Source organism: Chiloscyllium plagiosum, unplaced genomic scaffold (assembly GCF_037043375.1).
Source record: "Chiloscyllium plagiosum isolate Xiang-an unplaced genomic scaffold, Cpla_swu_hap1 HiC_scaffold_5, whole genome shotgun sequence".
In the NCBI taxonomy this organism is placed as follows: Eukaryota; Metazoa; Chordata; class Chondrichthyes; order Orectolobiformes; family Hemiscylliidae; genus Chiloscyllium; species Chiloscyllium plagiosum.
Genome location: NW_028270143.1, coordinates 45,431,369 through 45,455,898, shown reverse-complemented (window position 1 = coordinate 45,455,898; position 24,530 = coordinate 45,431,369). Strand labels below are relative to the sequence as shown.

Below are 24,530 nucleotides of genomic sequence, written 5' to 3'. Positions count from 1 at the left end.
ATTAAGTATATAAGTCCTCCCTTGATTTGCCTTTCCAAAATGCAGCATCTCACATTTACCTAAATTAAACCTCATTTGCCACTCTTCAGCCCATTGGTCCATTAGATCAAGATCCCATTGTACTCTGAGGTAACCTTCTTCATTGTCCACTATACCTCCAAATTTGGTGTCATCTGCAAACATACCAACGATACCTCCCTATGCTTGCATCCAAATCATTTATATAAATTGTCACAAAGCTGGTCCCTTTTTTCCTAAAAGCTGTTCCTTGGCTCAAGGAGACTCTGTCCTTGACTTTTTTTCAGAGGGGTAATAAACCGGGCCAGACTCCAATCAGACTGGTTTGGTACAGAGATGCAAAGGTTTTTGAGAGGCCTTTTGTTTATATGTAAACAGATGTGCCTTCAGGCCAAAGTGGCCATGTTTTAGAAGTGACCTATATAATGAAAGGGGAGCGGTCAGCTCTCTAGCTGAGTTGAGCAGTTTTAGTTCAGTCTTGAACTGGTTGGAAGTTCAACAGTGGAAACTCTCTCTCTCTGCCCTTCAACTTCAACCTGTGAGCATGTGTTCCACTTATTCTGGTTTTTAAAGGCAGTTTGCTTATTTGGACTGTTATATATATTCAAAACAGCACAATTAAGTCGAGTTGGATAGGCTGAATTCTGTAGGGGTTCTTGATTCTGTTCTTTCTGTTTCATTGTGTAATTGTGTGAATAATTTTTTGTCTGTTTTAAAATCTAGTAGTCAACCTAGCTAACGTAATCCGGGTAATTTTCACTTTTACACTTACCAAAACAAATTGCAAAGTTGTGGTTTGAGCTGCCTGCTTAAGAATGTTTTAAGTGTCTGGCTTAGCCCATAACAAAATGATGAAAAATAGTGGACCCAGTACCTATCCTTGTGGCACACCACTGGTCACAAGCCTCCAGTCTGAAAAGCAACCCTCCACCACCACCCTCTGTCTTCTACCTTCAAGCCAGTTCTGTATCTAAATGGTTAGTTCTCCCTGTATTCCATGAGCTTAACCTTGCTAACCAGTTTACCATGAGGAACCTTGTCAAACGCCTTACTGAAATCCATATAGATCAATTCTACCGTTCTGCCCTCATCAGTCGTCCTTGTTACTACTTCAAAAGTCTCAATCAGGTTAGTGAGACATGATTTCCCACACAAAAGCCATGTTGGTTATTCCTAATCAGTCCTTGCCTTTCCAAATGCCTGTAACTCCTGTCCCTCAGGTTTCCCTCCAACAACTTGTCACCCACTAATGTCAGGCTCAAAAGTCAATAGTTCCCTAGCTTTTCCTTCCCACCTTTCTTAAATAGTAGCACCACATTAGCCAACCTCCAGTCTTCCAGCACCTCACCAGATCTGTTCTGGGACTTCTGCTCTTTGTAAATTTTATAAATGACTTGGATAAGGAAGTGGAAGGGTGGGCTAGTAAGTTGCCGATGACACGAAGGTTGACTGGTGGTTAGTGTGGAGGGCTGTTGTAGGTTGCAACAGGACATTGACAGGATGCAGAACTGCAATGATAAGAGGCAGATGGAGTTCAAATAGGAAAAGTTTGAAGTGATTCATTTTAGAAGGTTGAATGCAGAATACAGGATTAAAGGCAGGGTTCTTGGCAGTGTGGAGGAACAGAGGGATCTAGGGGTCCATGTCCATAGATCCCTCAAATTGCCACCCAAATTGATAGGGCTGTTGAGAAGGCATATGGACGTTGGGTTTCATTTGTAGGAGGATTGAATTTAAGAACTGCGAGATTATGCTGTAGCTCTATAGAGTCCTGGTCAGGTCACATTTAGAATATCGTGTTCAGTTCTGATCACCTCATGAAAGGAAGGATGTGGAAGCTTTAGAAAAGGTGCACAGGAGATTTAGTAGGATACTGCCTGGACTGGAGGGCACATTTTATGCAAAAAGGTTGAGAGAGCTAGGACTTTTCTCATTGGAGCAAAGAAGGATGAGAAGCGACGATAGACATGTACAAGATGATGAGAGGCATTGATACAATGGATAGCCAGAGACTTTTTCCCAGGGCGGAAATGTCTATCACGAGGGGGCATAATTGTAAGGTGATTGGAGGAACGTTTAGGGGAGATGTCAGAAGTCGGTTCTTTACAGAGAGTAGTGGGTGCGTGGAATGCACTGCCAGCAGTGGTGATAGAGTTGGATATATTCAGGACATTTAAACCACTCTTGGATAGGCACATGGATGATAGTAAAATGAAGCGTATGTACGTTGAGTTGATCTTAAAGTAGGATAAAAGGTTGGCACAGCATCGAGGGCCGATAGGCCTGTACTGTACTGTACCGTTCTATGTTCTGTGGCTATTGATGATACAGATATCTCAGCAGGTGGCCCAGCAATCACTTCCCTATCTTCCCACAGAGTTCTAAGGTACACCTGATCAGATCCTGGAGACTTATCCATTTTAACACATACAGCACTTCCTGCTCTGTAGTATGGGCATTTTTCAAGATGTTACTATCTATTTCCCAATGTTCTCTATCTTCCACATCCTTCTCCACAGTAAACACTGATGCAAAATACTCGTTTAGTATCTCCCCCATCCCCTGTGTTCCACACTTGCTGATCTTTAAGGGACCCCATTCTCTCCCTAGTTACTCTTTTGTCCTTAATGTATTTGTAGACTCCCTTTTGATTCTCCTTAACCTTTTTGCCAAAGCTACCTCAAGTCCCCTTGTGCTTTGTTTATGATTTTCACTACACACTAACACTTAAAACCAGGCTGCAAAACAAGAATCAAAAAGTGTGGTGCTGGAAAAGCACAGCCGGACTGGCAACATCCACGGAGCAGGAGAGTCGATGTTTTGAGCATAAACACTTCATCAGGAATGTGGAGTGGTGGCGGGGTGGAGGGGGCAGGCAAGGGGCTACGAGATAAATGGGAAGGGGGTGGAGCTGGGGTGAAGGTAACTGGGAATACGATAGGTAGATGAAGATGGGTATGGCGGTGATAGGTCGGAGTGGATAGGTGGGAAGGAAGATGGACAGGTAAGACAGTTCAAGAGGGTGGTGCTGAGTTGGAGGGTTGGATCTGGGATTAGGTGAAGGGATGGGAGATGAGGAAACTGGTGAAATCGCCATTGATTCCGTGTGGTTGGAGAGTCCCAATGCGGAAGATGAGGTGTTCTTCTTCCAGGATTTGGCCGTGGAGGTGGCCAGGACTTGCATGGAATAGACTACTTTTAGGGCATCTTTTCTAGCACCGACCCAATGCAGGGTGTGCAGAGTGATTCCTCAAGAGGGCTGCTCAGTCATAAAGAAAACGGCCGAAAGCTGCTCTCTGTTCTGATTCCAAGAGCAAAATGACTGAGTCAAATTCCACCACCTATTAGCTAGACCAAAGCTAGGGATTTACAGAACTTATAATCCTACCCTTGTCAGTTGAGGCAGGACTTGAGTTCTGTGTCTGCGTGTACGTGAGTGTGCGTGTGTGTGTATGCGGGGTGGGGTATTGAATTCCTCTATGTGGATTCCTTGTGTGAGAGATCTTTTAATGTGGGAATGCTGTTATACACACAGGTGCCTTGATTGAAGGTAGATTCAGTTCTAGTGGATTATGTCCCAAACTGCAGTTACAATTTGTGTTTTTCCCTTTGAAGAACTACAAGGTCAGGAATTAAAAAGCCAATTTTAACTCTAGTGGAATGCCCATGTGGGACTGAACATTCTTGTTTTCCAGGAGAAAGTAAGGACTGCAGATGCTGGAGATCAGAGTCAAAAAGTGTAGCGCTGGAAAAGCACAGCCTGTCAGGCAGCATCCAAGCAGCAGGAAAGTCGACGTTTTGAGCATAAGCTCTTCATCAGGAATGTGGGGGAAGGGATCTAAGGGGACTGAGAGATAAATGGGATGGGGATGGGGCTGGGGGAAGGTAGCTAGGAATGCGTTAAGTAGATGAAGACGGCGGTTATGGTGATAGGTTGGAGCCGAGAGTAGAACGTATAGGTGGGAAGGAAGATGGACAGGTAGGACAGTTCAAGAGGGTGGTGCCAAGTTGGAGGGTTGGATGTGTGTTTATCAGGTACCTGTTGTTCTTGAATACCTATACAGCATATACATACCCAATAAACACAATCCACCGATTCTTAAACAACAAACCCAAACAAGAAGACACAACAGGCCCAGAGACTCTAGCCACTCTCTCCTACATCAAAGACATCTCTGAGGTGGCTACCAGACTACTCCGACCTCTTGGCATCTTGGTAGCCCACAAACCTACCAACACACTGAAACAGCTACTGATGAACCTAAAGGACCCTGTACTAACAACCAGCAAACTGAATGTTATTTACAAACTACCCTGCAAGAACTGCAACATATAATACATCAGACAGACAGGAAACTAGCCACCAGGATATATGAACACCAACTAGCTACGACCAGTTATCAGTAGTATCTTTACACACAGACAAAGAAGGGCACCACTTTGACTGGGACTATACATCCATCCTAGGACAGGCTAAACAGAGACAGTCACGGGAATTCCTAGAGACCTGTCAATCAAACCAGAACTCCATAAATAAACACATCACTTTGGACCCTATTTACCAACCTCTGAGAAAAAGGACTGGAAATAATATCACCCACATTAAGAGATCAAGAAACACAAATAGAAAGTGAGACAGAACACCAGCACTTCAAGGGAAGCTCACTGATGATGTTACCTAGCACAATGATGAATGTCTGAGAACAAACTTACAAGGTCAGCGAGTAAACTTACAATCTGAACTGAAAGAACTGAGAGATTGAATATATATATATATATATATATATATATATACCTTCAGAGTAATCATTGCCTGCTCATATATATATTCAAAGTCAGGATGGTGAGTGGCTTGGAGGGAAACACCATCATCTGGAAGTTCCCATGTATTTGCTGCCATTGTTCTTCTAACTGGAAGTCATTCTGTATATGGAAAGTGCTGCCTAAGGAGCCTTGGTGAATTTCTGCATATGTATATCTGGATATGTGGTCAGAAATTCATTCTAGGTTTAAATAACGCTGCTTCAGTCTCTGTCATCTGCATGGAACTGCTGGCTACAGATAGAGTTTGTGATGGGGATAAGGACAATGTATCCTTCCCTAAGCCTTAAGGATCTATTTATCTTCTTGCATGCCAATACATCTTTTGATGATCACAATATGAGCAGGCAATGATTACTCTGAAGATGTTGACTCTAGCTGCACAGCAACATCTTGCCTGAGCAGTTAAGCACTAGAATTACTGTACTGTTTTAGAGCACTTATAGTGTGCATAGCAATCAGATTATGAATTGCATTTCATGATACTTGCAATTTATTACTATGTGGGGATTTGTAAATGAGATCATGAACAATGTATGGCCCTAGTTAAAAATCACACAGCACCAGGTTATGGTCGAACAGGTTTATTTGGAAGCACTAGCTTTTGGAGCGCTGCTCCTTCATCGGTGGTTGTGGAGTATAAGATCATAGGACACAGAATTTATGGCAAATGTTTACAGTGTGATATAACTGAAATTTATATATTGAAAAAGACCTGGATTGTTTGTTAAATCTCTCATCTTTTAGAATGGGCATGTTGGTTTCAGTTCTTTTATATGTAAATTCCAGAACTGTCTTAAAGTTACATTCTCAAGTGAACTGAACCAATAGGTGCCATGTTGGCCCAGATAATGCATTGTGCTGTGTAATTTTTAACTTTGTACACTCCAGTCCAACCCCAGCATCTCCAAATCAATGTATGGCCTGATTTCTTAACAGCCATTCACATAGCCTCTCTTAACAGTCATTCATGTATCCTCTCGAGACCTTCAAATTATGTTATCATGATTTCTCAGTAACAAAGGCATCATCAGAACATTTAGATATAGGTATTAACTTGCAATGTCATGATTCCTATTTAGACAGTAAGGTACATATTAAAGCATAGCTCAGCAGAAGCTCATGAAATTAGCAAGAGTTTGAATCAGTTTAATTATTCACTTTAATTCGTGCTCATATTTGTCTGAAGCCGGAGTCTTATTTTAGCCATTTATAATTGTGAAAAATTTATCATGGTATAATTTGGATACATGAGGTTTTATGTACAATTTTAAGTTCAGAAGATCTTATATTACATTGGCACCAAGTCATATCAAAGTATTGTTGCCTAACTGACATTGCTGATTAGCCACAGATTTGGCGATGGCACCACAACTTTTGCCGCATGCATTAATTTTATTAGAAGATTATTTATATGTGCCCACACAATATAGACAAAACACACTTCATGTGCAGTTCTATGTGAACACATTCCACCAATCAGCTACTAACTCACAAAGACACAGGAAAAAATACTTGTACATTGGTTTTCATCAAATGAATTACAGAAAAGGTTGAACTTCAACATTTAAAAAACTGTTTTAATGAGAATATTGAGATCACATACTGTACTCATGTTTAATTTAATAGTCAGAAGTGCGATTATGCACATCCAGATTATCAATTAATCAAAAATGACTAGTGGCTAACACTGTTTAGTGGCACTTTGATAACATTTATGATAACATGTACAGAATCATAGAACACTAACTTGTGAAAATTTCATCCTGGCCTGGGAAGCAAATCACAGCCATTTATAAATGCAAATGCTTGCTGTTGTACAAGGCAATCAATAAACTGATAAATATTGTGGAAATTTCTGACCACAAACATAAAGTTACATATGACTACCTTTATATAATTTCCTTTGTTTGTTGCCATAGCATGTATAATGGCTTCAAAATTAAAATTTATTTTGTGTGGCCACCTGATGCCCCTGAAATGAATTAGAACACCTTTGACCCACAGGAGCTCTTAGAAAAACTCTTGAAACCTCACCCACTACCTCACTCCCAGTAGGACAGTCAGCAGGAGGGTGATGGAAACAACAAGCTGGATGGCCAGAAGCCAGAAAGTGGTCAATGGGATGTCAAGTGGAGCAGCAAAGCAAGTAACCAGTAGGACAGCAAGGAGAGCAACCAGCAGCAAGGTGGGCAGCCAGAGGAAGTGAAGGGCGACCCAGCATAACATGGGCACTGCTTCCAGTTCCACTTCTAGTATAATGTAGGCACAGAATGATGATATAATGACACTGACAGCCTGTTATAGTGCATTGGCAATAGATATACCAGAAATGATTACATTTTTGTAAAGCTTCCCAACTGAATTGCAACTTGTGAATAATCATGTATATACAGTCTTAAGTATAAATAGTCACTCTGACATTCTAAATTTGCTGTGTAATGCAAATGGGCCAATTGAGAGAAGCTTACAGCCTTACCAAATTAGTGTAGACACAAAATAATTTTGAAAAATAAATATTATATCCAGGAAATACTGGTGTTTCTAGCTAGCGCAGAGCTCGGACCCAATTGACAAAAGACCGCTAATGACCATTGTCTAAAGTTGATGATTTCCTCTTATAAGTGGAAGGTATCCATTTTGAAATCTATTATTATATAAATGAAAGTGTTAAAGACATTAGTGTTGAGAACAAAATTAATTTGTTCAATACATAGAAGATTTCAAAAATCTCCCCAATGACAATTCACCCTGAAAGATGGCTAAAAATCAAAAATTGTAATTTATGACTCCCATCCATCTTTGAAAACCTACATTAAATCCCAATGAAACTAATGCAAGGTAATAAAAGAATATCATATGTAATAAATAATAATAGTTTGAAGCTTAGAATGTGTTTTTCATATGCATCCCAAAACATTCATATTTAAAATCTGGGCAAAGTCTTACCTTTTTTGGCTAAGTGTCAGTTTAGTTGAGTTTTTTTCATTGCAAGGCATAGTGAGTTACCTCACTGTATCTTCCTGAACAGGCCTCATTCAATACCTATCCTGTCCCCAGAATGTTCCCCTCATCTGATTCTAATCCAATTTTGCCATGTGCCAATCCCAGAACAACTTGCCACATGGAATATTCCAGAATTAATTGGCATCCCTAGCACCAGTGCTATCTTTAAGTACACATTGTGTTATACACCATCAGTTCAGAGTTGCCCTGCACAATTCCTGACATTTGCACCCCAAACATAGCAGACAATGGAAAAATGGTCCACTTTTCAGGCGGGGTCCTAGAGATTCTGCTGGTGCTGCAGAGGTGGGATATCTTCATTCCTCAGGACCAGGAGAGGAGGCCACAACATCAGACTATGCTAGCCTGGTCTGAGGTTGCCACCTGGGCCAGTGCAGTCTCAGCCTTCTGCAGGAATGCCCAGTACTCTCGGTCATTGGGCTTTTCCATTCTGCCTGCGCAAGTATCACTATCTTCTCTCTGATACCTTACATTCTATCTCTGTTCCTGTACCCATATCTCATCAAAGCTCAAGCTCAATCACTATCAGTATGCCTAAAACACCTTCCCCTCTTGGTCTCATTGACCCCAATCTCAACACTGCTCACTGCATGCCCTCTACACTGTCTACTCACTTGTTGGAGACAACTGTCTACCTGCACCAATATTAATAGCTGTTCCACCCACTTTCTCTCTCATTCCATGCGGACAAATAACAGGGCAGAAAGAGTCAAGATGGATCATGGAGTGCCTGACATTCAGCTTATCACCCTTAATGTGTAAATCATCCAGACTCTGACCACTCTGAGTGGCTAAGTGACTGTGTCCAAATCCATGGTCTGTTATCAGAGACTGTCCTCGACTTACTGTGCCAGGACTCCTGAGTGAATACTATCTCCTTTGACTTGACCAAGGACTGCTGACAACCATTGTGGCTTTGTATCTGAACTAAACAGCAATACAGCAGGACTATGAGTTTAGTATTTGTAGCTGACGAATCAAGCACAAAAAGGCAAGGCATGGCAGTATAATGCAAGATAGTGGTATTGCTGGAATCTTGGTAGGCTCATAGTGAGTAAGCACCTGGACAACAAGTCAACAGGCCTGAGATGCAGACTGGTTCAGTCTATGAACTGAGTGTGTGTCACTGAACTGTGTCCTTGCAGCAGCATTACAATGGTAGTTGCCAGTGCAGTCCAAGATGCAGCACTGAAGTACAGAAGCATCCTTAACTTGGTTGAAAGATGTGCCATAAGGATTCATAGAGGCTGACACATGTCAGATACCAATCCATGGATGTGAGATGCTTGTGGTCAGTGCCCCTAGACAATTTACTGCCTCAATTTTAACTTCTCATCCAAAGGACAGGACTTCAAGATACAGTAGTTACTCAGTACTGTTCAGGAGTATCATCCCAGGCTACAGCATCAAGACCTAAACATGGACTTGAATGTTCAAGCTACTGAGGCAGGGATAAAAACACTAATAGCTGTGCAAAAAGTAAAACAACATAAAACAATTAATTGTGCATATTATTCATTCGACCCACTTTTATTGAAATGTGATATTTCCAACAGCATAGTAACACCTGGGAACAGAAAAAGCCAATTAGTTGCATCAAATTAGTTGTGTTGCGCATATGTATTGCAAGTGCCACCATTCTGCTCATTCAATGTTTATGTGACAAAATTCAATTAAAGCAGGTACTTTGCAATTTTGGATTACTATTGATTGTGCTCATATGTCACTTACAAGCCCCACTCAGAATAGGGACTAATGGAACAAACTAATTGCAGCAAAGAAGTGGATTTTGGTACTGTTAATGATAGATGCCATTATGCTGTCTAATGAGGAGGACAAATCAGGAATGATAATGTTGTCACAAACAAATTAAAAAAACAACTTTAATACATATCTATGTTTGGGGCAGTTTTATAAAGACATTAAACAGCCAGACAAAGATGGCTATAATCAGGTGATTGAACTTAGCAATAACCCTCCAGACACTTCTCAGAAGTCAGACAGACAATCACTGCTTCATGTACACTTGGTAGAATGGGAATGCTCCTGCTATAAACTGTCTAATGTTCTTTGAGTAGAAACCCTACACAATAGAAGTACAAATTATCCCTAACTTCTAAGAAGATGTATTAACAAAAATATGCAATCTTTAAGATGGGCTATATGAGAATGTGTATAGGGTATAAGCAGGTAGGGAAAGAGTTAAATTCTGAGGTTTTGAAACAAGAAGTTCAGCTGAGCATGCATCAGATCAGATAAGAACATACAGTTAACAATGGGGTGCTGGAGGTAAAAGTAATGGGTTAACAAGGTGGGAAAGCATTCATTATGTACAGCCATTTAACAATATTGGAAGAATTTAATATGTAAGGTCAATTTAACAAGGTGAAAAATATTTATTATGTGAAGCCAGTTAAGGTCAAGAACATTCATTGTGTAACAGCAGATGGCTTAAACTTTACTGTTGATGCTTGCTGATTGTAACGGTCACCCAATCAATATGTATGTTGTCTTATCTGGATGCTCCTTCCTGTAAAATGACTATATAATTCATTAAGAAACTACGATTCCAGAGAAGACCGGGAATTCATGTCTCTTTACATGTGGGTGATCGTTCTCTCTCTCCCTCCAGGACCCAGAATAAAGATGAAGGAAGTAAAACTATGCTGTGTCTCTGAGCATTTTACTTCGACTGGGGGGGGGGGAAACAGAACGACAATATTGGCATAGTCGACAGGATCCAAACGAATAGTTACAATCAGACAGTGTCAGCGGCTGCCCGGAACATTGGTGTCTTGAGACACACAGGACCACAAGGTAAGATTTTGAACCTTCGTCCCTCTTGATATTCCTGTATGCCTGTGTTACTTCAATGGGGGGGGGGGGGGGGGAGGTGGTGGTAGCAGGATGACATTCAGGCAGTGGGTTATTTACAGAGCAAACAATCAATGGTAACTGTTTCTACCCCTTCACAGAGACTCAGTTACAAGACTGCCACAATGCTGAATCCAGCTGCCTTTTAACCATGCAGTTTTAAAATAATAATCGGTTAAGGGGTCAGCAGTATTGATCATTCATCTATTGACAATACCAAAACTTGTAACTCCAGGCTACAATGGAAAAGTCTATAAAAAGCAGTCAACAACCTGTATATGTGTTCTGGTGTGGAGGTCCCAATCCAGGTATTCCAGCAACCTGGCGGGTGGTCCCGTCTCTGCAAGACGATCTTGATCTGGTATGGCAGTCACATTGGCGATCTTGTCCCAGCATGGAGGTCTCATTCCAATATGGAAGTCTTCTTCGGTGGTGGCTTCCGGGTATTCCGATGTTCATCATTTTAATTGGCTTTCCCCAGACTGAAGTTGATCCAAGTCTAGATTAGAGTGGTGCTGGAAAAGTACAGCAGTTCAGGCAGCATCTGAGGAGCAGGAAAATCGACGTTTCGGGCAAAAGCCCTTCATCCGTCTCTATTCTTCATGAAAGGCTTTTGCCCGAAATGTCGATTTTCCTGCTCCGCAGATGCTGCCTGAACTGCTGTGCTTTTCCAGCACCACCCTAATCTAGACTCTGGTTTCCAGCATCTGCAGTCATTGTTTTTACCTAAAGTTGATCCGAGATGAACTTTGCCTTAATTTTTACTTTTTTTTCCTTCTTATCTATGACTTATATCATTAATACATTAATAAGGTGATTTATAAAATTTGTCACTGTATCTTTTTGTAAAATACATGTGACAATAAATTGCTATTCCCTTCTATCCTGTGCGAGCGATCAATCAGCTTTCATCAAATCAGCAATTCAGAAGTTACTTTTCAGCAATATCTCTCAGACTATCTTTGAACGGATTTTATAAGGAGGATAAACTGTCTATGACTCATGAAGTGCTGACTAGTCACTCAACCATGTCCACAAAAGAATTCCAGCTTTGGACTTTTGGACTTCATCTTAAAAACAAGGATATTGATAAACTCATATCTCTCTATTGTTTTTTTGAACTAAGTTGTTGCAAATGGAACAATCTGTTTATCCTTTCAATTTGATCTCTCCTGTTCAAGGTTTGTGTAAAGATTTGTAGCTTGGGTGCCAGTTGCAGTTGTTATGGGGACATTTGCCGAGCTGGGAATTTGGTTTGCAGATATTTCATTCCTTCTCTCCGTAACATCCTCAATGCTGAGTATCCTCCTGTGAAGCGCTGCTGTTATGTGTCAATTGGAGTTTATTTGGTTTTGTTCCCGCTGCTCCCGGTTGCCAGTTCCAATTGTTCATTGCAGTCGTCAGTATATTGGGTCTATGTCAACGTATTTATTGATGGAGTCCATGGATGAGCGCCAACTTCCAGGAATTCTCTGGCTGTCCCCTGTTTGGCTTGTCCTATTATTGTTCTGTTGTCCCAGTCAAATTTGTGGTCATTGTCATCTGTGTGTAAAGATAATAGGGATAGCTGGTCGTGACATTTACTAATTAGTTGATGTTCATGAATGTGTGTGTATTTAGGTAGTTGCTATTAAAGTTCAGGATCTGGTCTGTGTGTGGGATTTCTCTGTACACTTTTGCTGTGCATTCCCCATTCCCCAGTCATGGTGTGTAAGAAGGGTGGGACCTCCACGCTGGGACAAGATCGCCAATGTGACTGCTGTGTTCTTTCTACCATGTTCACTGAGCTCGGAATTTGGTTTGCAAACACATAAAAGAGAAGCTGCATTAAGACTCTGTTCAAAAAGGCTACAACAGACTGCAGCACTCCCAGCCTGTGAAGAAAAGAAGAACACCTCTACAAAGTTTTTGCCAAGAACGGTATCCCCGCAACTTCATCTACAGATGCCTGGCATACAGACAACACACCAAAGATATGCCACCACACAACACACTAACCACTCCACCTTATATAAAAAAAAATCTCAGAACTGACAGCCAGACTCCTCCAACCACTTGGATTTATGACAGCTCATAAACCAACAACCGTGCTCAGACAACAACTTACCAGGACAAAAGACCCTTTATCCATCATGTGCCAGACAAATCTGATGTACAAGATTCCATGCAGAGACTGCACAAAACACTACATAGGACAAACAGGCAGGCGACTAGCAATCCACATAGATGAACATCATTAGCACTGAGGACATCACCTAGAAAGGGGATGAAACATCTGTAAACTAAATTCCCAGCTCGGCGAACATAACTGCATTCTTTCCTGTGTTGGAAAGTACCCTCACCCTGATATCTAAGCATGTGTGAAATTATCCTTACATCTAGTTTAACTTTACAATAGCATTTTTGTGGTCCTTATGAAGTCAGATTCCATCACAAAAGAAAATGGAGGAAAACACCATCACGGTTTAAAAAAGGGAAAAAAATTAAACTATAATCTGCTTATGGATAGAAGGTGATAATGAGGGGAGAAATTTGTCTAAAAACATGCAACAAATCTGCAACAAAATACAGACTTAAAATTCTCAGGAGATTGCTGCATACAAGAGATGGAGTCGACAGAGTCATGGAGCCATATAGCACAGAAATAGATCCTTTGGTTGAGCTCACCAGTATCAACCAAGTTTCCCAAACTAAACAAGTCCCACTTGTCTACGTTTGGCCAGTATTTCTCTTAACCTTTCCTATCCATGTACCTGTTCAAATATCTTTTAAATGTTGTAACTGTACCTGCATCTACCACTTCCTCTGTCAGTTCATTCAACATATGAACCACCCTCTGTCTAAAAATGTTCCCCCTCAGGTCCCTTTTAAATCTTTCTCCTCTCACCTTAAAAATATGCCCTCTAGTTTTGAACTCCCCTGCCCTTGGTGTAAAGAATTTTGCTATTCGCCTTATCCGTACCCCTCACAATTTTATAAACCTCTAAAAGGCCGAAAAGTTATAGTGCGACTGCTTTGATTCACTTTAGTCAATTCTTTGATTAATAAAAGAGTGCCAGTGGGGCAGTCGTGGCGTGTAAGAAGGGTGGGAACATTAAGACCTTATTAACAAAAATTAAGTTTCTCCAAGGTTCAGTGCATAAGTGCATCGGGGCACTAGGACCCTGTTGAGTACTAGCATGAATGGTGACAGGCTGTTGGACTGTCTGTGCCCTCTCTCTCTGCTGCCCTGTGCAGCTGGGAAGCCAGTAACAGCCACCTCATCCCAACCCCCAAGATCAAGTTCCTCAGCAACAAGGTAAGCGTGGGGTACTGAGGGAAGGGGGGGATGGGAAGGGTCCTTTTATTTTCAAAGAGTTTTAGGGACTCTGTGATTTTAAGTTGAGTGGGAGGGGGGTGGGGGGAAATTGCTGACCACTTCCTTAAACTTTTCTAAACTCGGGCCATGAAGGGTTGCGGTACCTACCGTCCCTATTCTGCTCCCAAACAATATTGCCTGGTGATCTGTATAAACAGGGTATTCTCTATAGACTACGGAGAGAGTGCAGGTAAGTGGAATTGAAATGCCCATCGGCCATGATTAAACGGCAGAGTGATCTCGATGGGCCGATTGGCCTTGCTTCCACTCCTATGTCTTATGGTCTTATAAGGCCAATTCCCAGCCTATCCAGCATCTCCTTAAAACTCAAAGCCTCCAGTCCTGGTAACATTTTTGTAAATCTTTCCCGAACCCTCTCCAATTTAATAATATCCTCCCTGTAGCAGGGTGACCAGAACTGTATACCATACTCCAAAGATGCCCTCACCAATATCCTGTACAACTTCAACATGACATTCTAACTTCTATGCTTGATGGCCTGAGCAATGAAGGCAGAGAGAAGTGTCACCCCAAGATCTAACAAAGGAGCAATATTTGAGGCCAGATACTTTCTTTGAAAGCAGTTCTTAAACTGCCAATTGTAGTGTAAGAGTTGAAGATCAGATTTGTGATCACCTCTTCTATCTATGATAATTAAAGTCACAACTGATGAACTATAGGTGTTCATTCTTTCAATGAGTTAAAAAGGAATCTGAATTCAGTGTGCATTTGCTAGGTTAGAATGTGTCATTTGTGTAAACCTAATTTAGATTATGGTTTGTAGTTGACATTAAAGAAAATTTTAAGTTTAAAATTCTGCAGTTGCGAGGTTTGAACAGGTTTACTTTCAAAGATTGCATTGAAAGGGTAGTCTAATTAAGAATTTGCTGAAATTGGATTCGCATTAAACGATTAAGCTTAGGCTGTTTAATTTGAAACTATATATAAGTAGACAACTTGCGTGTAACTTGCAATGGAGTGCTTGAGTTCAGCATCTCAAGGAGGTCAATGACCTAAGGAGAGAGATGCTTGTCTACAGACAAGTGAAGGCCAAATTCCAACAAAAGACGCATGACATGAAGAACAGATGGTATGAAAATAGCACAGGAAATCAAGAAACTTGCTGATAGCCGTGGTGTACTTATATTCTTTCGTCGTTCAGACCCATCTATGCCCCAAGCACCACAGACTTAGCCCACTTAGAGTGGTGCTCATCAAGCACTTCAACTGAGACTCAGTCCTCAACGTAGTCCTCAAACACAAACCACAGCATATTACGTGATACCACCTCATCACAATCCCAGTCCAAAATGAAGCTGAAAGATAACAGACAAAGATGGAATCACCACTTAAATGTGATGGAGAAGCCTCGTGGAATGAATACATAATCTAATCTGTGGGCATCCCTGCACCAATGAGACTGCAGCAGTTCCAGATGGCAGCTCATTATATATTGCTCAAAGGGAACTAGGAATGGGAAATATATGCTGGCTGTGCCAATGACACATCCCATAAATACATTTTACAATGATCAGTCATACGGAGTAAATAGGGAAAAGAAAGCTGAAGATTGCAGAAAGACAGCCCTCAACAGATCTGTTGGTAGCACTTATTCTGTAGAACTGTGATGTAAAGTATTTCAAGCTGGCAAACAAAGCAAGGGAAAACATAATAAATGTTCGAATAGATAAGGTGTAGAGGTGCAAAGGGACACTGGAGCGTCTGAAAGTAAAATGACAAGTAAATGAATCAGTTAAAAGGCCACATGGGATTATTTTCTTTATTGGCATAGGCATAAAATATAAGAATGGGTAGTTTATGGTAGAACTGTGTCAAGTTAGGCGACAAATAACATAATGTTTGCAATTTTGTCAACATATTACAGGAAGGATATGACTGCACTGAAGATGGTACACGGGAGCCTTATGAAGATGTTTAAGGAACGTAAAAAAAGAAATAGAATATAGAACATTAAACAGTACAGCAGAGTACAGGCCCTTCAGCCCTCAACCTTTTATTCTACTTTAAGATCAAACTAACCCACATATTTTTCAATTTACTATCATCCATGTGCCTATCCAAGAGTCGCTTAAATGTCCCTAAAGTATCTGACTCTACCGCCAATGCTGACAGTGCATTCCACGCACCCACCACTCTCTATGTAAAGAACCAATCTCTGACATCTCCCCTAAAGCTTCATCCATTCACCTTAAAATTATGCCCCCTCATGATAAGACATTTCCACCCTGGGAAAAAGTCTCTGGCTATCCACTGTATCTAGACCTCTCATCATCTTGTACACCTCTAATAAGTCACCTCTCATCCTTCTTCGTTGTAATGAGAAAAGCCCTAGCTCCATCAACCTTTCTTCATAAGACGTGGCCTCCAGTCCAGGCAGCATCCTATTAAATCTCCTCTGCACCATCTCTAAAGCTTCCACATCCTTCCTATAATGAGGTGACCAGAACTGAACACAATACCTGTATTCCAAGTGAGGTCTAACTAGGGCTTTATGGAGCTGCAGTATAACCTTGCTGCTCTTATAAACACCACTGTTTAAAAAATGGTGTTGGCAAAAGGCAGGTAACTATCGGCCAGTTAGCTTAACATCTGTGGTCGGGAAAATGCTGGAGGCTATCATTAAAGAAGAAATAGTGAGACATCTGGATGGAAAGTTTCCATCAGGCAGATGCAGCATGGATTCAGGAAGGGACAGTCAAGTTTGACAAAGTTACTGGAATTCTTTGAGAATGTAACAAGCGCAGTGGATGGAGGGGAACAGGTGGATGCTGTATACTTGGATTTCCAGAAGACATTCGATAAGGTGCCGCATAAGAGACTCATCCCTAAGATAAGAATGCATGGAGTTGCGGGGAATTTGCTAGCACGCATAGAAGACTGGTTAACCAATAGAAAGCAGAGAGTTGGGATAAATGGGTGTTTCTCTAGTTGGAGATCAGTGGTGAGCGGGATGCCGCAGGTTTTGGTGTTGGGCCCGCAAATGTTCTTTATATATATATATATATATATATATATATATATAAATGATTTGGAAGAGGTGACAGAATGAAACATATTTAAGTTTGCTGAAGACACTAAATTGAGTGGAAAGACAAATTGTGCAGAGGATGTGGAGGGTCTGCAGAGAGATTTAGATAGGTTAAGTGAGTGGGCAAGGGTCTAGCAGACTGAGTACAATGTTAGTAAATGTGATGTTATCCACTTTGTAAGTAAAATTAGGTTAGAGTATTATTTAAATTGTCAAAGATTCCCGCATGCTGTTGTGCAGAGGGACTTAGGAGTGCTTGTACATGAATCACTAAAAGTTGATTTGCAGGTGCAACAGATAGTCAGGAAGACAAACGGAATATTGATTTCCATTGTGAGAGGGATTGAATTTAAGAGCAGGGAGGTTCTGCTGCAACTGTACAAGGTGTTGGTGAGACCACACCTGGAGTATTGTGTACAGCTCTAATCTCCTGACTTGAGGAAGAATATACTGGCTTTGGAGGCAGTGCAGAGGAGGTTCAACAGGTTGATTCCAGAGATGAGAGGGTTACCCTACGAGGAGAGGCTGAGCCGCCTGGGACTGTATTCGCTAGAATTTAGAAGAATGAGAAGGGATCTTATAGAAACATATAAAGTTATGGAAGGGATAGATAAGATAGAGGCAGGCAAGTTGTTTCCGCTGTGGGTAAGACTAGGACTACGGGACATGGCCTCAAGATTAGGGAAGAGTAGATTTAGGACAGAGGTGAGGAGGAACTGCTTTTCCCAAAGAGTAGTGAATCTATGAAATTCTCTGCCCAAGGAAGCGATAGAGGCAGCTTCAGTAAATATATTCAAGACACAGCTGCTTCATCTTTTACATGGTAAGGGAATTAAGAGTTATGAAGATAATGCAGGTTGGAGGAGCTAAAACAATGGATAGATCAGCCATGATCTTAACGAATGGTGGAGCAGACTCAATGGGCCAAATGGCCTACTCCTGCTTCTATTACTATAAAACTACTATGAAACTATGAAAGTCAATCCCCCGTTAATGAAAGCTATATACCATATGCCTTCTTAACAACCCTATCAACTCAGGTGGCAACTTTGAGGGATTTATGGAGGTGGACCCCACGATCCCTCTGTTCCTCCACACTGCCAAGAATCCTGCCTTTAACCCTGTAATCTGCATTCAATTTTGACCTTCTAAAATAAATCACTTCACACTTTTCTAGGTTGAACTCCATCTACCACTTCTCAGCCCAGCTCTGCATCCTGTCAATGTCCCATCGACAGCCCTCCACACTATCCACAACTCCACCAACCTTCGCGTCATCGGCAAACTTGCTAGTCCACTCTTCCACTTCCTCACCCAAGTCATTTATAGAAAACAGAAAGAGGAGAGATCCCACAATCAATCCCAGCAGAACACCACTGGCCACGAGCTCCAAGGTGAATACTTTCCTTCTACTATCACCCTCTATCTTCTATGGGCCAGCCAATTCTGTATCCAGGTCGCCAAATTCCCGTGCCTGCCTACTTTCTGAACGAGCCTACCATAGGAAAACTTAAAAAACGCCTTGCTAAAATCCAAATCCCTCACTGCTCTACCTTCATCAATGTGTTTTGTCACATCCTCAAGGAATTCATTAAGGCTTGTGAGGCATGATCTGCCCCTCACAAACCTGTGCTGATTATATCTAGTCAAACTATGCTTCTCTAAATAATCATACATCCTGTGTCTCAGAACCCTCTCCAATAATTTGCCCACCACTGACGTAATCCCCAGGGTTATCCCTGTTCCCTTTCTTGAACAAGGGAATAACATTTGCCACCTTTAATCATCTGTACTACGCCAGGAAGCAAAGATCATTGTCAAAGGCACAGCAATCTCTTCCCTCCTTCCCCTCAAAATCTTGGGTATATGCTGTCTGGCCCAGGGGCATATCCAACGTCATGTTTTTCAAAATTTCCAGCACATCCTCCTTTTTATCAACCTGTTTGAGCGTATCAGCCTGTTTTATGCTGTCCTCACAAATGACAAGGTCCCTCTCACTAGTGAATACTGAAGCAAAGTATTCATTAAGGACTTCCCCTAGCTTTGAGAAAAGTCTGGATAATCTGTGGATTTACTTTTGGAATAAAGAAGGCTGAGATGAGTTTTAGATGAGGTGCAAGGAGGCTAGACACTGGATTGCAAGGGCCTGCTTCCATCAACAGAGCAACAAATAACAATTTGAGGATTTCTTGGCCCCCAACTGTGGCAGAATCAGGAATACACTGCTTGAAAGGGTGATAGTCACAGAAATCCCCAATACTTTTTAAAAATATATTCGAGCTGAAGGTTTACATGGCTAGAGGCTGTGGAAGAGTCTGTTAAGTGTGCAGCAACGCAATGGACTAGATAGCCCTTCTCCGTGCAGTTTCTGTTTCACATTGTCAGCATCCAGTATGTTTTATTTCTAAGTTATGTTTGTAAATCGGCTGTACATGAAATGCCCAACTCTTACCCTGACCCACCTCGCCAGCGAAGGCGATGTCGTTTCTACAGCAACATCCAATCAAGGTTCAACTCGTGCAACAGCATCAATGATCCGACTAGCAGCAGAAACCCCTGCCGGATCTACTGTCACACAAAAATGTCAAGAAGTAAGAGACATTTTATAAAAGGCGACATTTATCACTGCATTCGTTTCTATTTAGAGTAGTCCGAAGGAAGAAAAGGTGTGAGGTGGCGGAGGTACGTTCTGATTCAGCGTCCCCACTCTGGTCCTTGCATAGACCAGACATTCGGAGGAATATATCTGCCGTACCTGAGGTGTAGAAGTATCCGAGACCGGGTGTTTCCGGTGAGGATACGGTCGCTCGCGGTGGCGAGGGTGGTCGCCAGGGAGACGAGATGGCGTCGGCTGTGGCTGTGCAGGTGCGCGCACTGTACAAACGGCTCCTGCTCGCGCACCGGCTGCTGCCTGACGATCTGCGCGCGATCGGTGACCGTTACGTCCGCGAGGAGTTCAGGAGGAGCAAAGGGCTCGGGGCGGAGGAGGCGGACAGGTTCCTGAAGGAGTGGGAGGTAGGAGTGTGCACAAAGCAAGCAAGCGGGCGGTGAGCGCCGGGTGTATTCCTGGGACACACGGTGTGAGAGAGAACTGCAACTGATCCTCATATCTTCCCTCACCCCCGTCCGGGCCCACTGGATGCATAATGTAGGCTAACAACACCGGCGTCCTCTGCTCCTCGGATGCTGCCTGACCGGCTGTGCTTTTCCAGCACCATACCCTCGTCTCTGATCTCCAGCATCTACAGTCCTGCTCACTTTCTCCAACACCGGCACCTCCTCAAGGACAAGAGACGAGGTATATATTGTGCAAACAGAGCAGTCAAATCCATCCCCACCTTATCACCTGGAACTTCAGCAATAACCTGCTCACTGACATTCAGTTCGGGTCCTCCCAGGGCTTGATTTCATTTACAGCCTTGGTTCAAACATTAATTACAAAAACAGAAATTGAACTCCAGAGGTGAGGTGAGAGAGACAACCCTTGACGTCAAGGCTGCATTACACTGAATGTGGCATCAAGGAGCCCTAGCAAATCTTGAGTCGATGGGAATCAAGCGTTTCATTGTTTGGGTTGCACCTGGCACAAATGAAGATGGTCTCTGTGGGAGTTATTCAGGGAGTTGTTGAATTAACCTGTCCAGATATGTTATGACCTGTGTCTTGAACAGGTGGGACTTGAACCCAGACTTTCTGGCTCACTGTTAGGGACAATATCACTGTGCCACAACAGTGATCAGAATCATTCCAGCTGTCCAAGAGCTTTCTCATTTCCTAACTGGTACAAATGAGTGAAGGGGCTGAAGTATTATCTTTCAACAAATATCTTCTATTCAGCAATTAACCTCTGGAGCAGGTGGGACCTGAACCTGGATATCCTGGTCCAAAGTAAGGTCATTTAGATGTTTAATTTTATTGTGTTGTGAATCCAGTGATAGGGAGGCTGATTTGCCAGCCCTATGTTGTAACGCCTCTGGAGCAGGTGGGACTTGAACCCAGGCTTCTTGACCCAGAGGTAGGGGCACTACAACTGTGCCACAAGAGCCCCTGTTGTGACAGATAGTGTTCTAGGCCCAATTTCAGCTACTTTATCAATGACTTTACCTACATCCTAAGGTCAGAAGCAGGGATGTTCACTGTGCAATGTTTAACATCATTTGAGATGCCTTAGATAATTAAAGATGACACAAATTGCTATCTAAATACAGCAAGACCTAGTCAAGATGCAGGCTTTGGTTAATGAGTGGCAATAACATTCGCACCACATAATGGTCTTCTCAAATAAGAGAAAAATCTAACCCTTGCACCTCCTTCACATTCAGTGGTGTTACTATCCTGGGTCCCCATTGACCAGAAGCTGAACTGGACTAGCCATATACATATATAGTGACCACAAGAGCAGATCAGAGACTGTTTTCATATATAGTAATGAGTAACTCACCATCTGACTCCCCAAAGCCTATCCGCCATCTACAAGACACAAATCAGGCCTGTGATAGAAGACTAGGAGAAAGTGGGGACTGCAGATGCTGGAGATCACAGTTGAGAGTGTGTTGCTGGGAAAGCACAGCAGGTCAGGCAGCATCTGAGGAGCAGGAGAATCAACGTTTTGGGCATGACTAGGGTGGCACGGTGGCTCATAGCGCCAGGGACCCGGGTTTGAGTCCTGCCTCGGGTGACTGTCAATATGGAGTTTGTACATTCTCGTGTCTGGATGGATTTCCTCCGGGTGGTCCAGTTTCCTCCCACGATCCAAAGATGTGCAGTTCAGGTGAATTGGCCATGCTAAATTGCCCATAGTCGGGTAAATATAAGGTAGGGGAATGGGTCTGGATGGGCTACTCTTCGGAGGGTCGGTGTGGACTTGTTGGGCCGAAGGGTTTGCTTCCATACTGTAGGGAATCTAATCATAAACTCTTCATCAGGAGTCCTGATGCTCCTCGGATGCTGCATGACCTGCCTTTCCCAGCAGCACACTCTCAACTGTCATGGAAGACTCCCCACTGGCCTGGATTCCCCAACAACACTCAAGGTGTTTGACACTATCCAAGACAGAAAACCTCACTGATTTGTACCACATCTACCAACACTACCCACTCACTCCATCTTCGATGCTCAGAAGCAGCAGTGTGTACCAGCCACCAGACAAACTGCACCTTTGTCAGATCCTTTGACAGCACCTTCCAAACTCATGACCACGACCATAGAAGGACAAGAGCAGCAGATGTATGGAAGGACCACAATCTAGAAATTCTCCTCCAAACTAGTGAATGGCCTTAGTGGAACCCAAACTGAATGTTCAGTGACATATTATTGCTGACCAGATACTGTTTGCCATGTAAATGCTGTGGCTACAAGAGTAGTTCAAGGGCTAGGAATCCCACAGCAATTAATTCACTCATAGGGCTTAAAACTAAGATCTTGAAACATTTTACTTTCACATTTTGCACACAGAAACTGCCGAAGCAATTCTCTTTTTTCACAGGAATAGTAAAATAGATCATCTGCAAAGTTGATGTTACTCAAAGCCCAAATACTGCACTTGCTGAAAATATGAAATGCAAGGAGAAAATATGGGAATAATTTGGGTTAGGGAATATCCGAGTAAGGTGAAATCTTGTATTTGAGGTTGGTATGTGAACCAACCTCAATCAGAAAGTGCGATTGGTCATCAGAAAATGCAATTTCTAAGGTTCTTTTTAAAGTAATCTATGATTGGCAACAAATTCCTGTTCGAAGGGCTTATGCTCGAAATGTCAATTCTCCCACTCCTCGGATGCTGCCTGACCTACTGAGCTTTTCCAGCACCATACTCTCGACTCTGATCTCTAGCATCTGCAGTCCTCACTTTCTCCAAGTTACAAATTACCCAATTTTAGATGGGACTTGTATGGCATTGGTGACATACATTGTTATTCTTCACTGAAGCTTTGATTTTTTTGTTTCTCGTATTATGTCATGACATGAAAATCCAGCAGGTGACAGAGCAAGCTTTCAATGGCTGTAAAAAGCATCTGTCAACCGTACTCTTTAGAAATGTATCTCTCAAGGGATTACATTGTCAAAAGTAGTCTCATTCCCTCATTGTTTAAATAATTAACTTTTTTTATAAAAAAATTATTATGCTTCATCTCATTCACTATCTTCCTGCTTCCCCATTTTGTTCCAGAATGTTGTTCAGTCACAAAGAACTTATTCTGCACAATAAGATGCATTGTAATATCCTGGCTTTCACTAAGCATGAACTCCCATATGGAAGTGTCTTGCCCCTTATTAAAGAATCACCACCTGGCTACACTTCTCATCACCACTGTGATAACAGCCTGGCCCTGATCATCTTGCATTCTCCTCCTAATCTGGTTAACGCCTGTCTGTGCCTTATCCCTTTCTAACCCTGGTTGTTCCTTCTGGTATGGTCACCATCTTTGTTAAATTATATCTCAAGTAGTGCAAATTTGAATGTACCTGTCGAACAACTGACTTAACTGTCCATTAATAGTCTGCTAAAAATATCAAAGGTTTTTTTTTCCTTCTATTAAAACTGTTTACAGTATTCTAAAACTTTCCTGAAGGGCAAAGATATTCCCTAGCTTTTCTTCACTATCATATTTCCTTAAATTCCTTTTCTCTGTTTCTTTCACTCTCATGTCAACAAGTGTGAGGAGCTTATGGATGACTTTGTAAGGAAATGGAGCATTCAGCTGCCTTTCTTCCCCTTTTACCTCATCTCCCATGCTACTCCTTCCCCAAGTTACACACATCCTGGTCCTGAATCATCCTTTTTCTTGTTTCTGTCCTATGTTTCTCGCTCCTCTGTGAGCTCATAGAATCATTCAGCATCGAAACAGATTCTTCAGTCCTTGCAAACCATAATTCCAAACTAAACAAATCCCACCTGCCTGTGCTTGGCCCATATCCTTCCAAACGTTTCTTATTCATATATTTATCTAAATGTTTTCAATCATTGTAACTGTACCCATATCTATCACTCTCTCTGGAAATTCACTCCACACACGAACCACTCAGTGTAAAAAAAAAAATGCCATTTACATCTTTTTAAAATTTTCTCCTGTCATCTTAAAAATATGCCCCCTCATCTTGAAATCCCCAACCCCAGGGAAAAGACAGCAGCCATTCATATTTTTTATACCCCATATGATTTTACAAACCTGTTTAAGGCCATCCTTCAACCCTCAATGCTCCTGTGGAAAAAAAACTTCCAGTCTGTCCAGCCTCTTCTTATAACTCAAACCCTCCAACATTCCAGCAACATCCTGGTAAATCTTTTTTGAACCCCCTCTAGCTAAATAATATTCTTCTTATAACAGGGTGACCAGAACTGGACACTATACTCCAGAAGAGGCCTTTCCAACGACCCTCTAC

At 42.1% G+C, this 24,530-nt stretch overlaps 2 protein-coding genes across 4 annotated transcripts in view; one reads left to right on the top strand and one right to left on the bottom strand.

Annotated features, from left to right (window-relative positions):
- The window catches only part of dync1i1a (dynein cytoplasmic 1 intermediate chain 1a), a 279,043-nt gene extending 259,018 nt beyond the window's left edge, over window positions 1–20,025 (bottom strand). The window contains exon 1 of one of the 3 annotated variants that reach the window (XM_043689901.2): window positions 19,903–20,025. The gene's annotated coding sequence lies outside the window, so the exon portion shown is untranslated. Of the gene's footprint in view, window positions 1–19,599; window positions 19,792–19,902 lie in introns of those variants that run through there. The other 2 variants (XM_043689900.2, XM_043689899.2) reach the window with 2 other exon arrangements.
- sdhaf3 (succinate dehydrogenase complex assembly factor 3) overlaps window positions 19,989–24,530 on the top strand; it is a 33,451-nt gene continuing 28,909 nt past the window's right edge. The window contains 1 exon segment of the mRNA XM_043689902.2: window positions 19,989–20,162. Within this exon segment, the coding sequence (XP_043545837.2) occupies window positions 19,989–20,162 (174 nt within the window).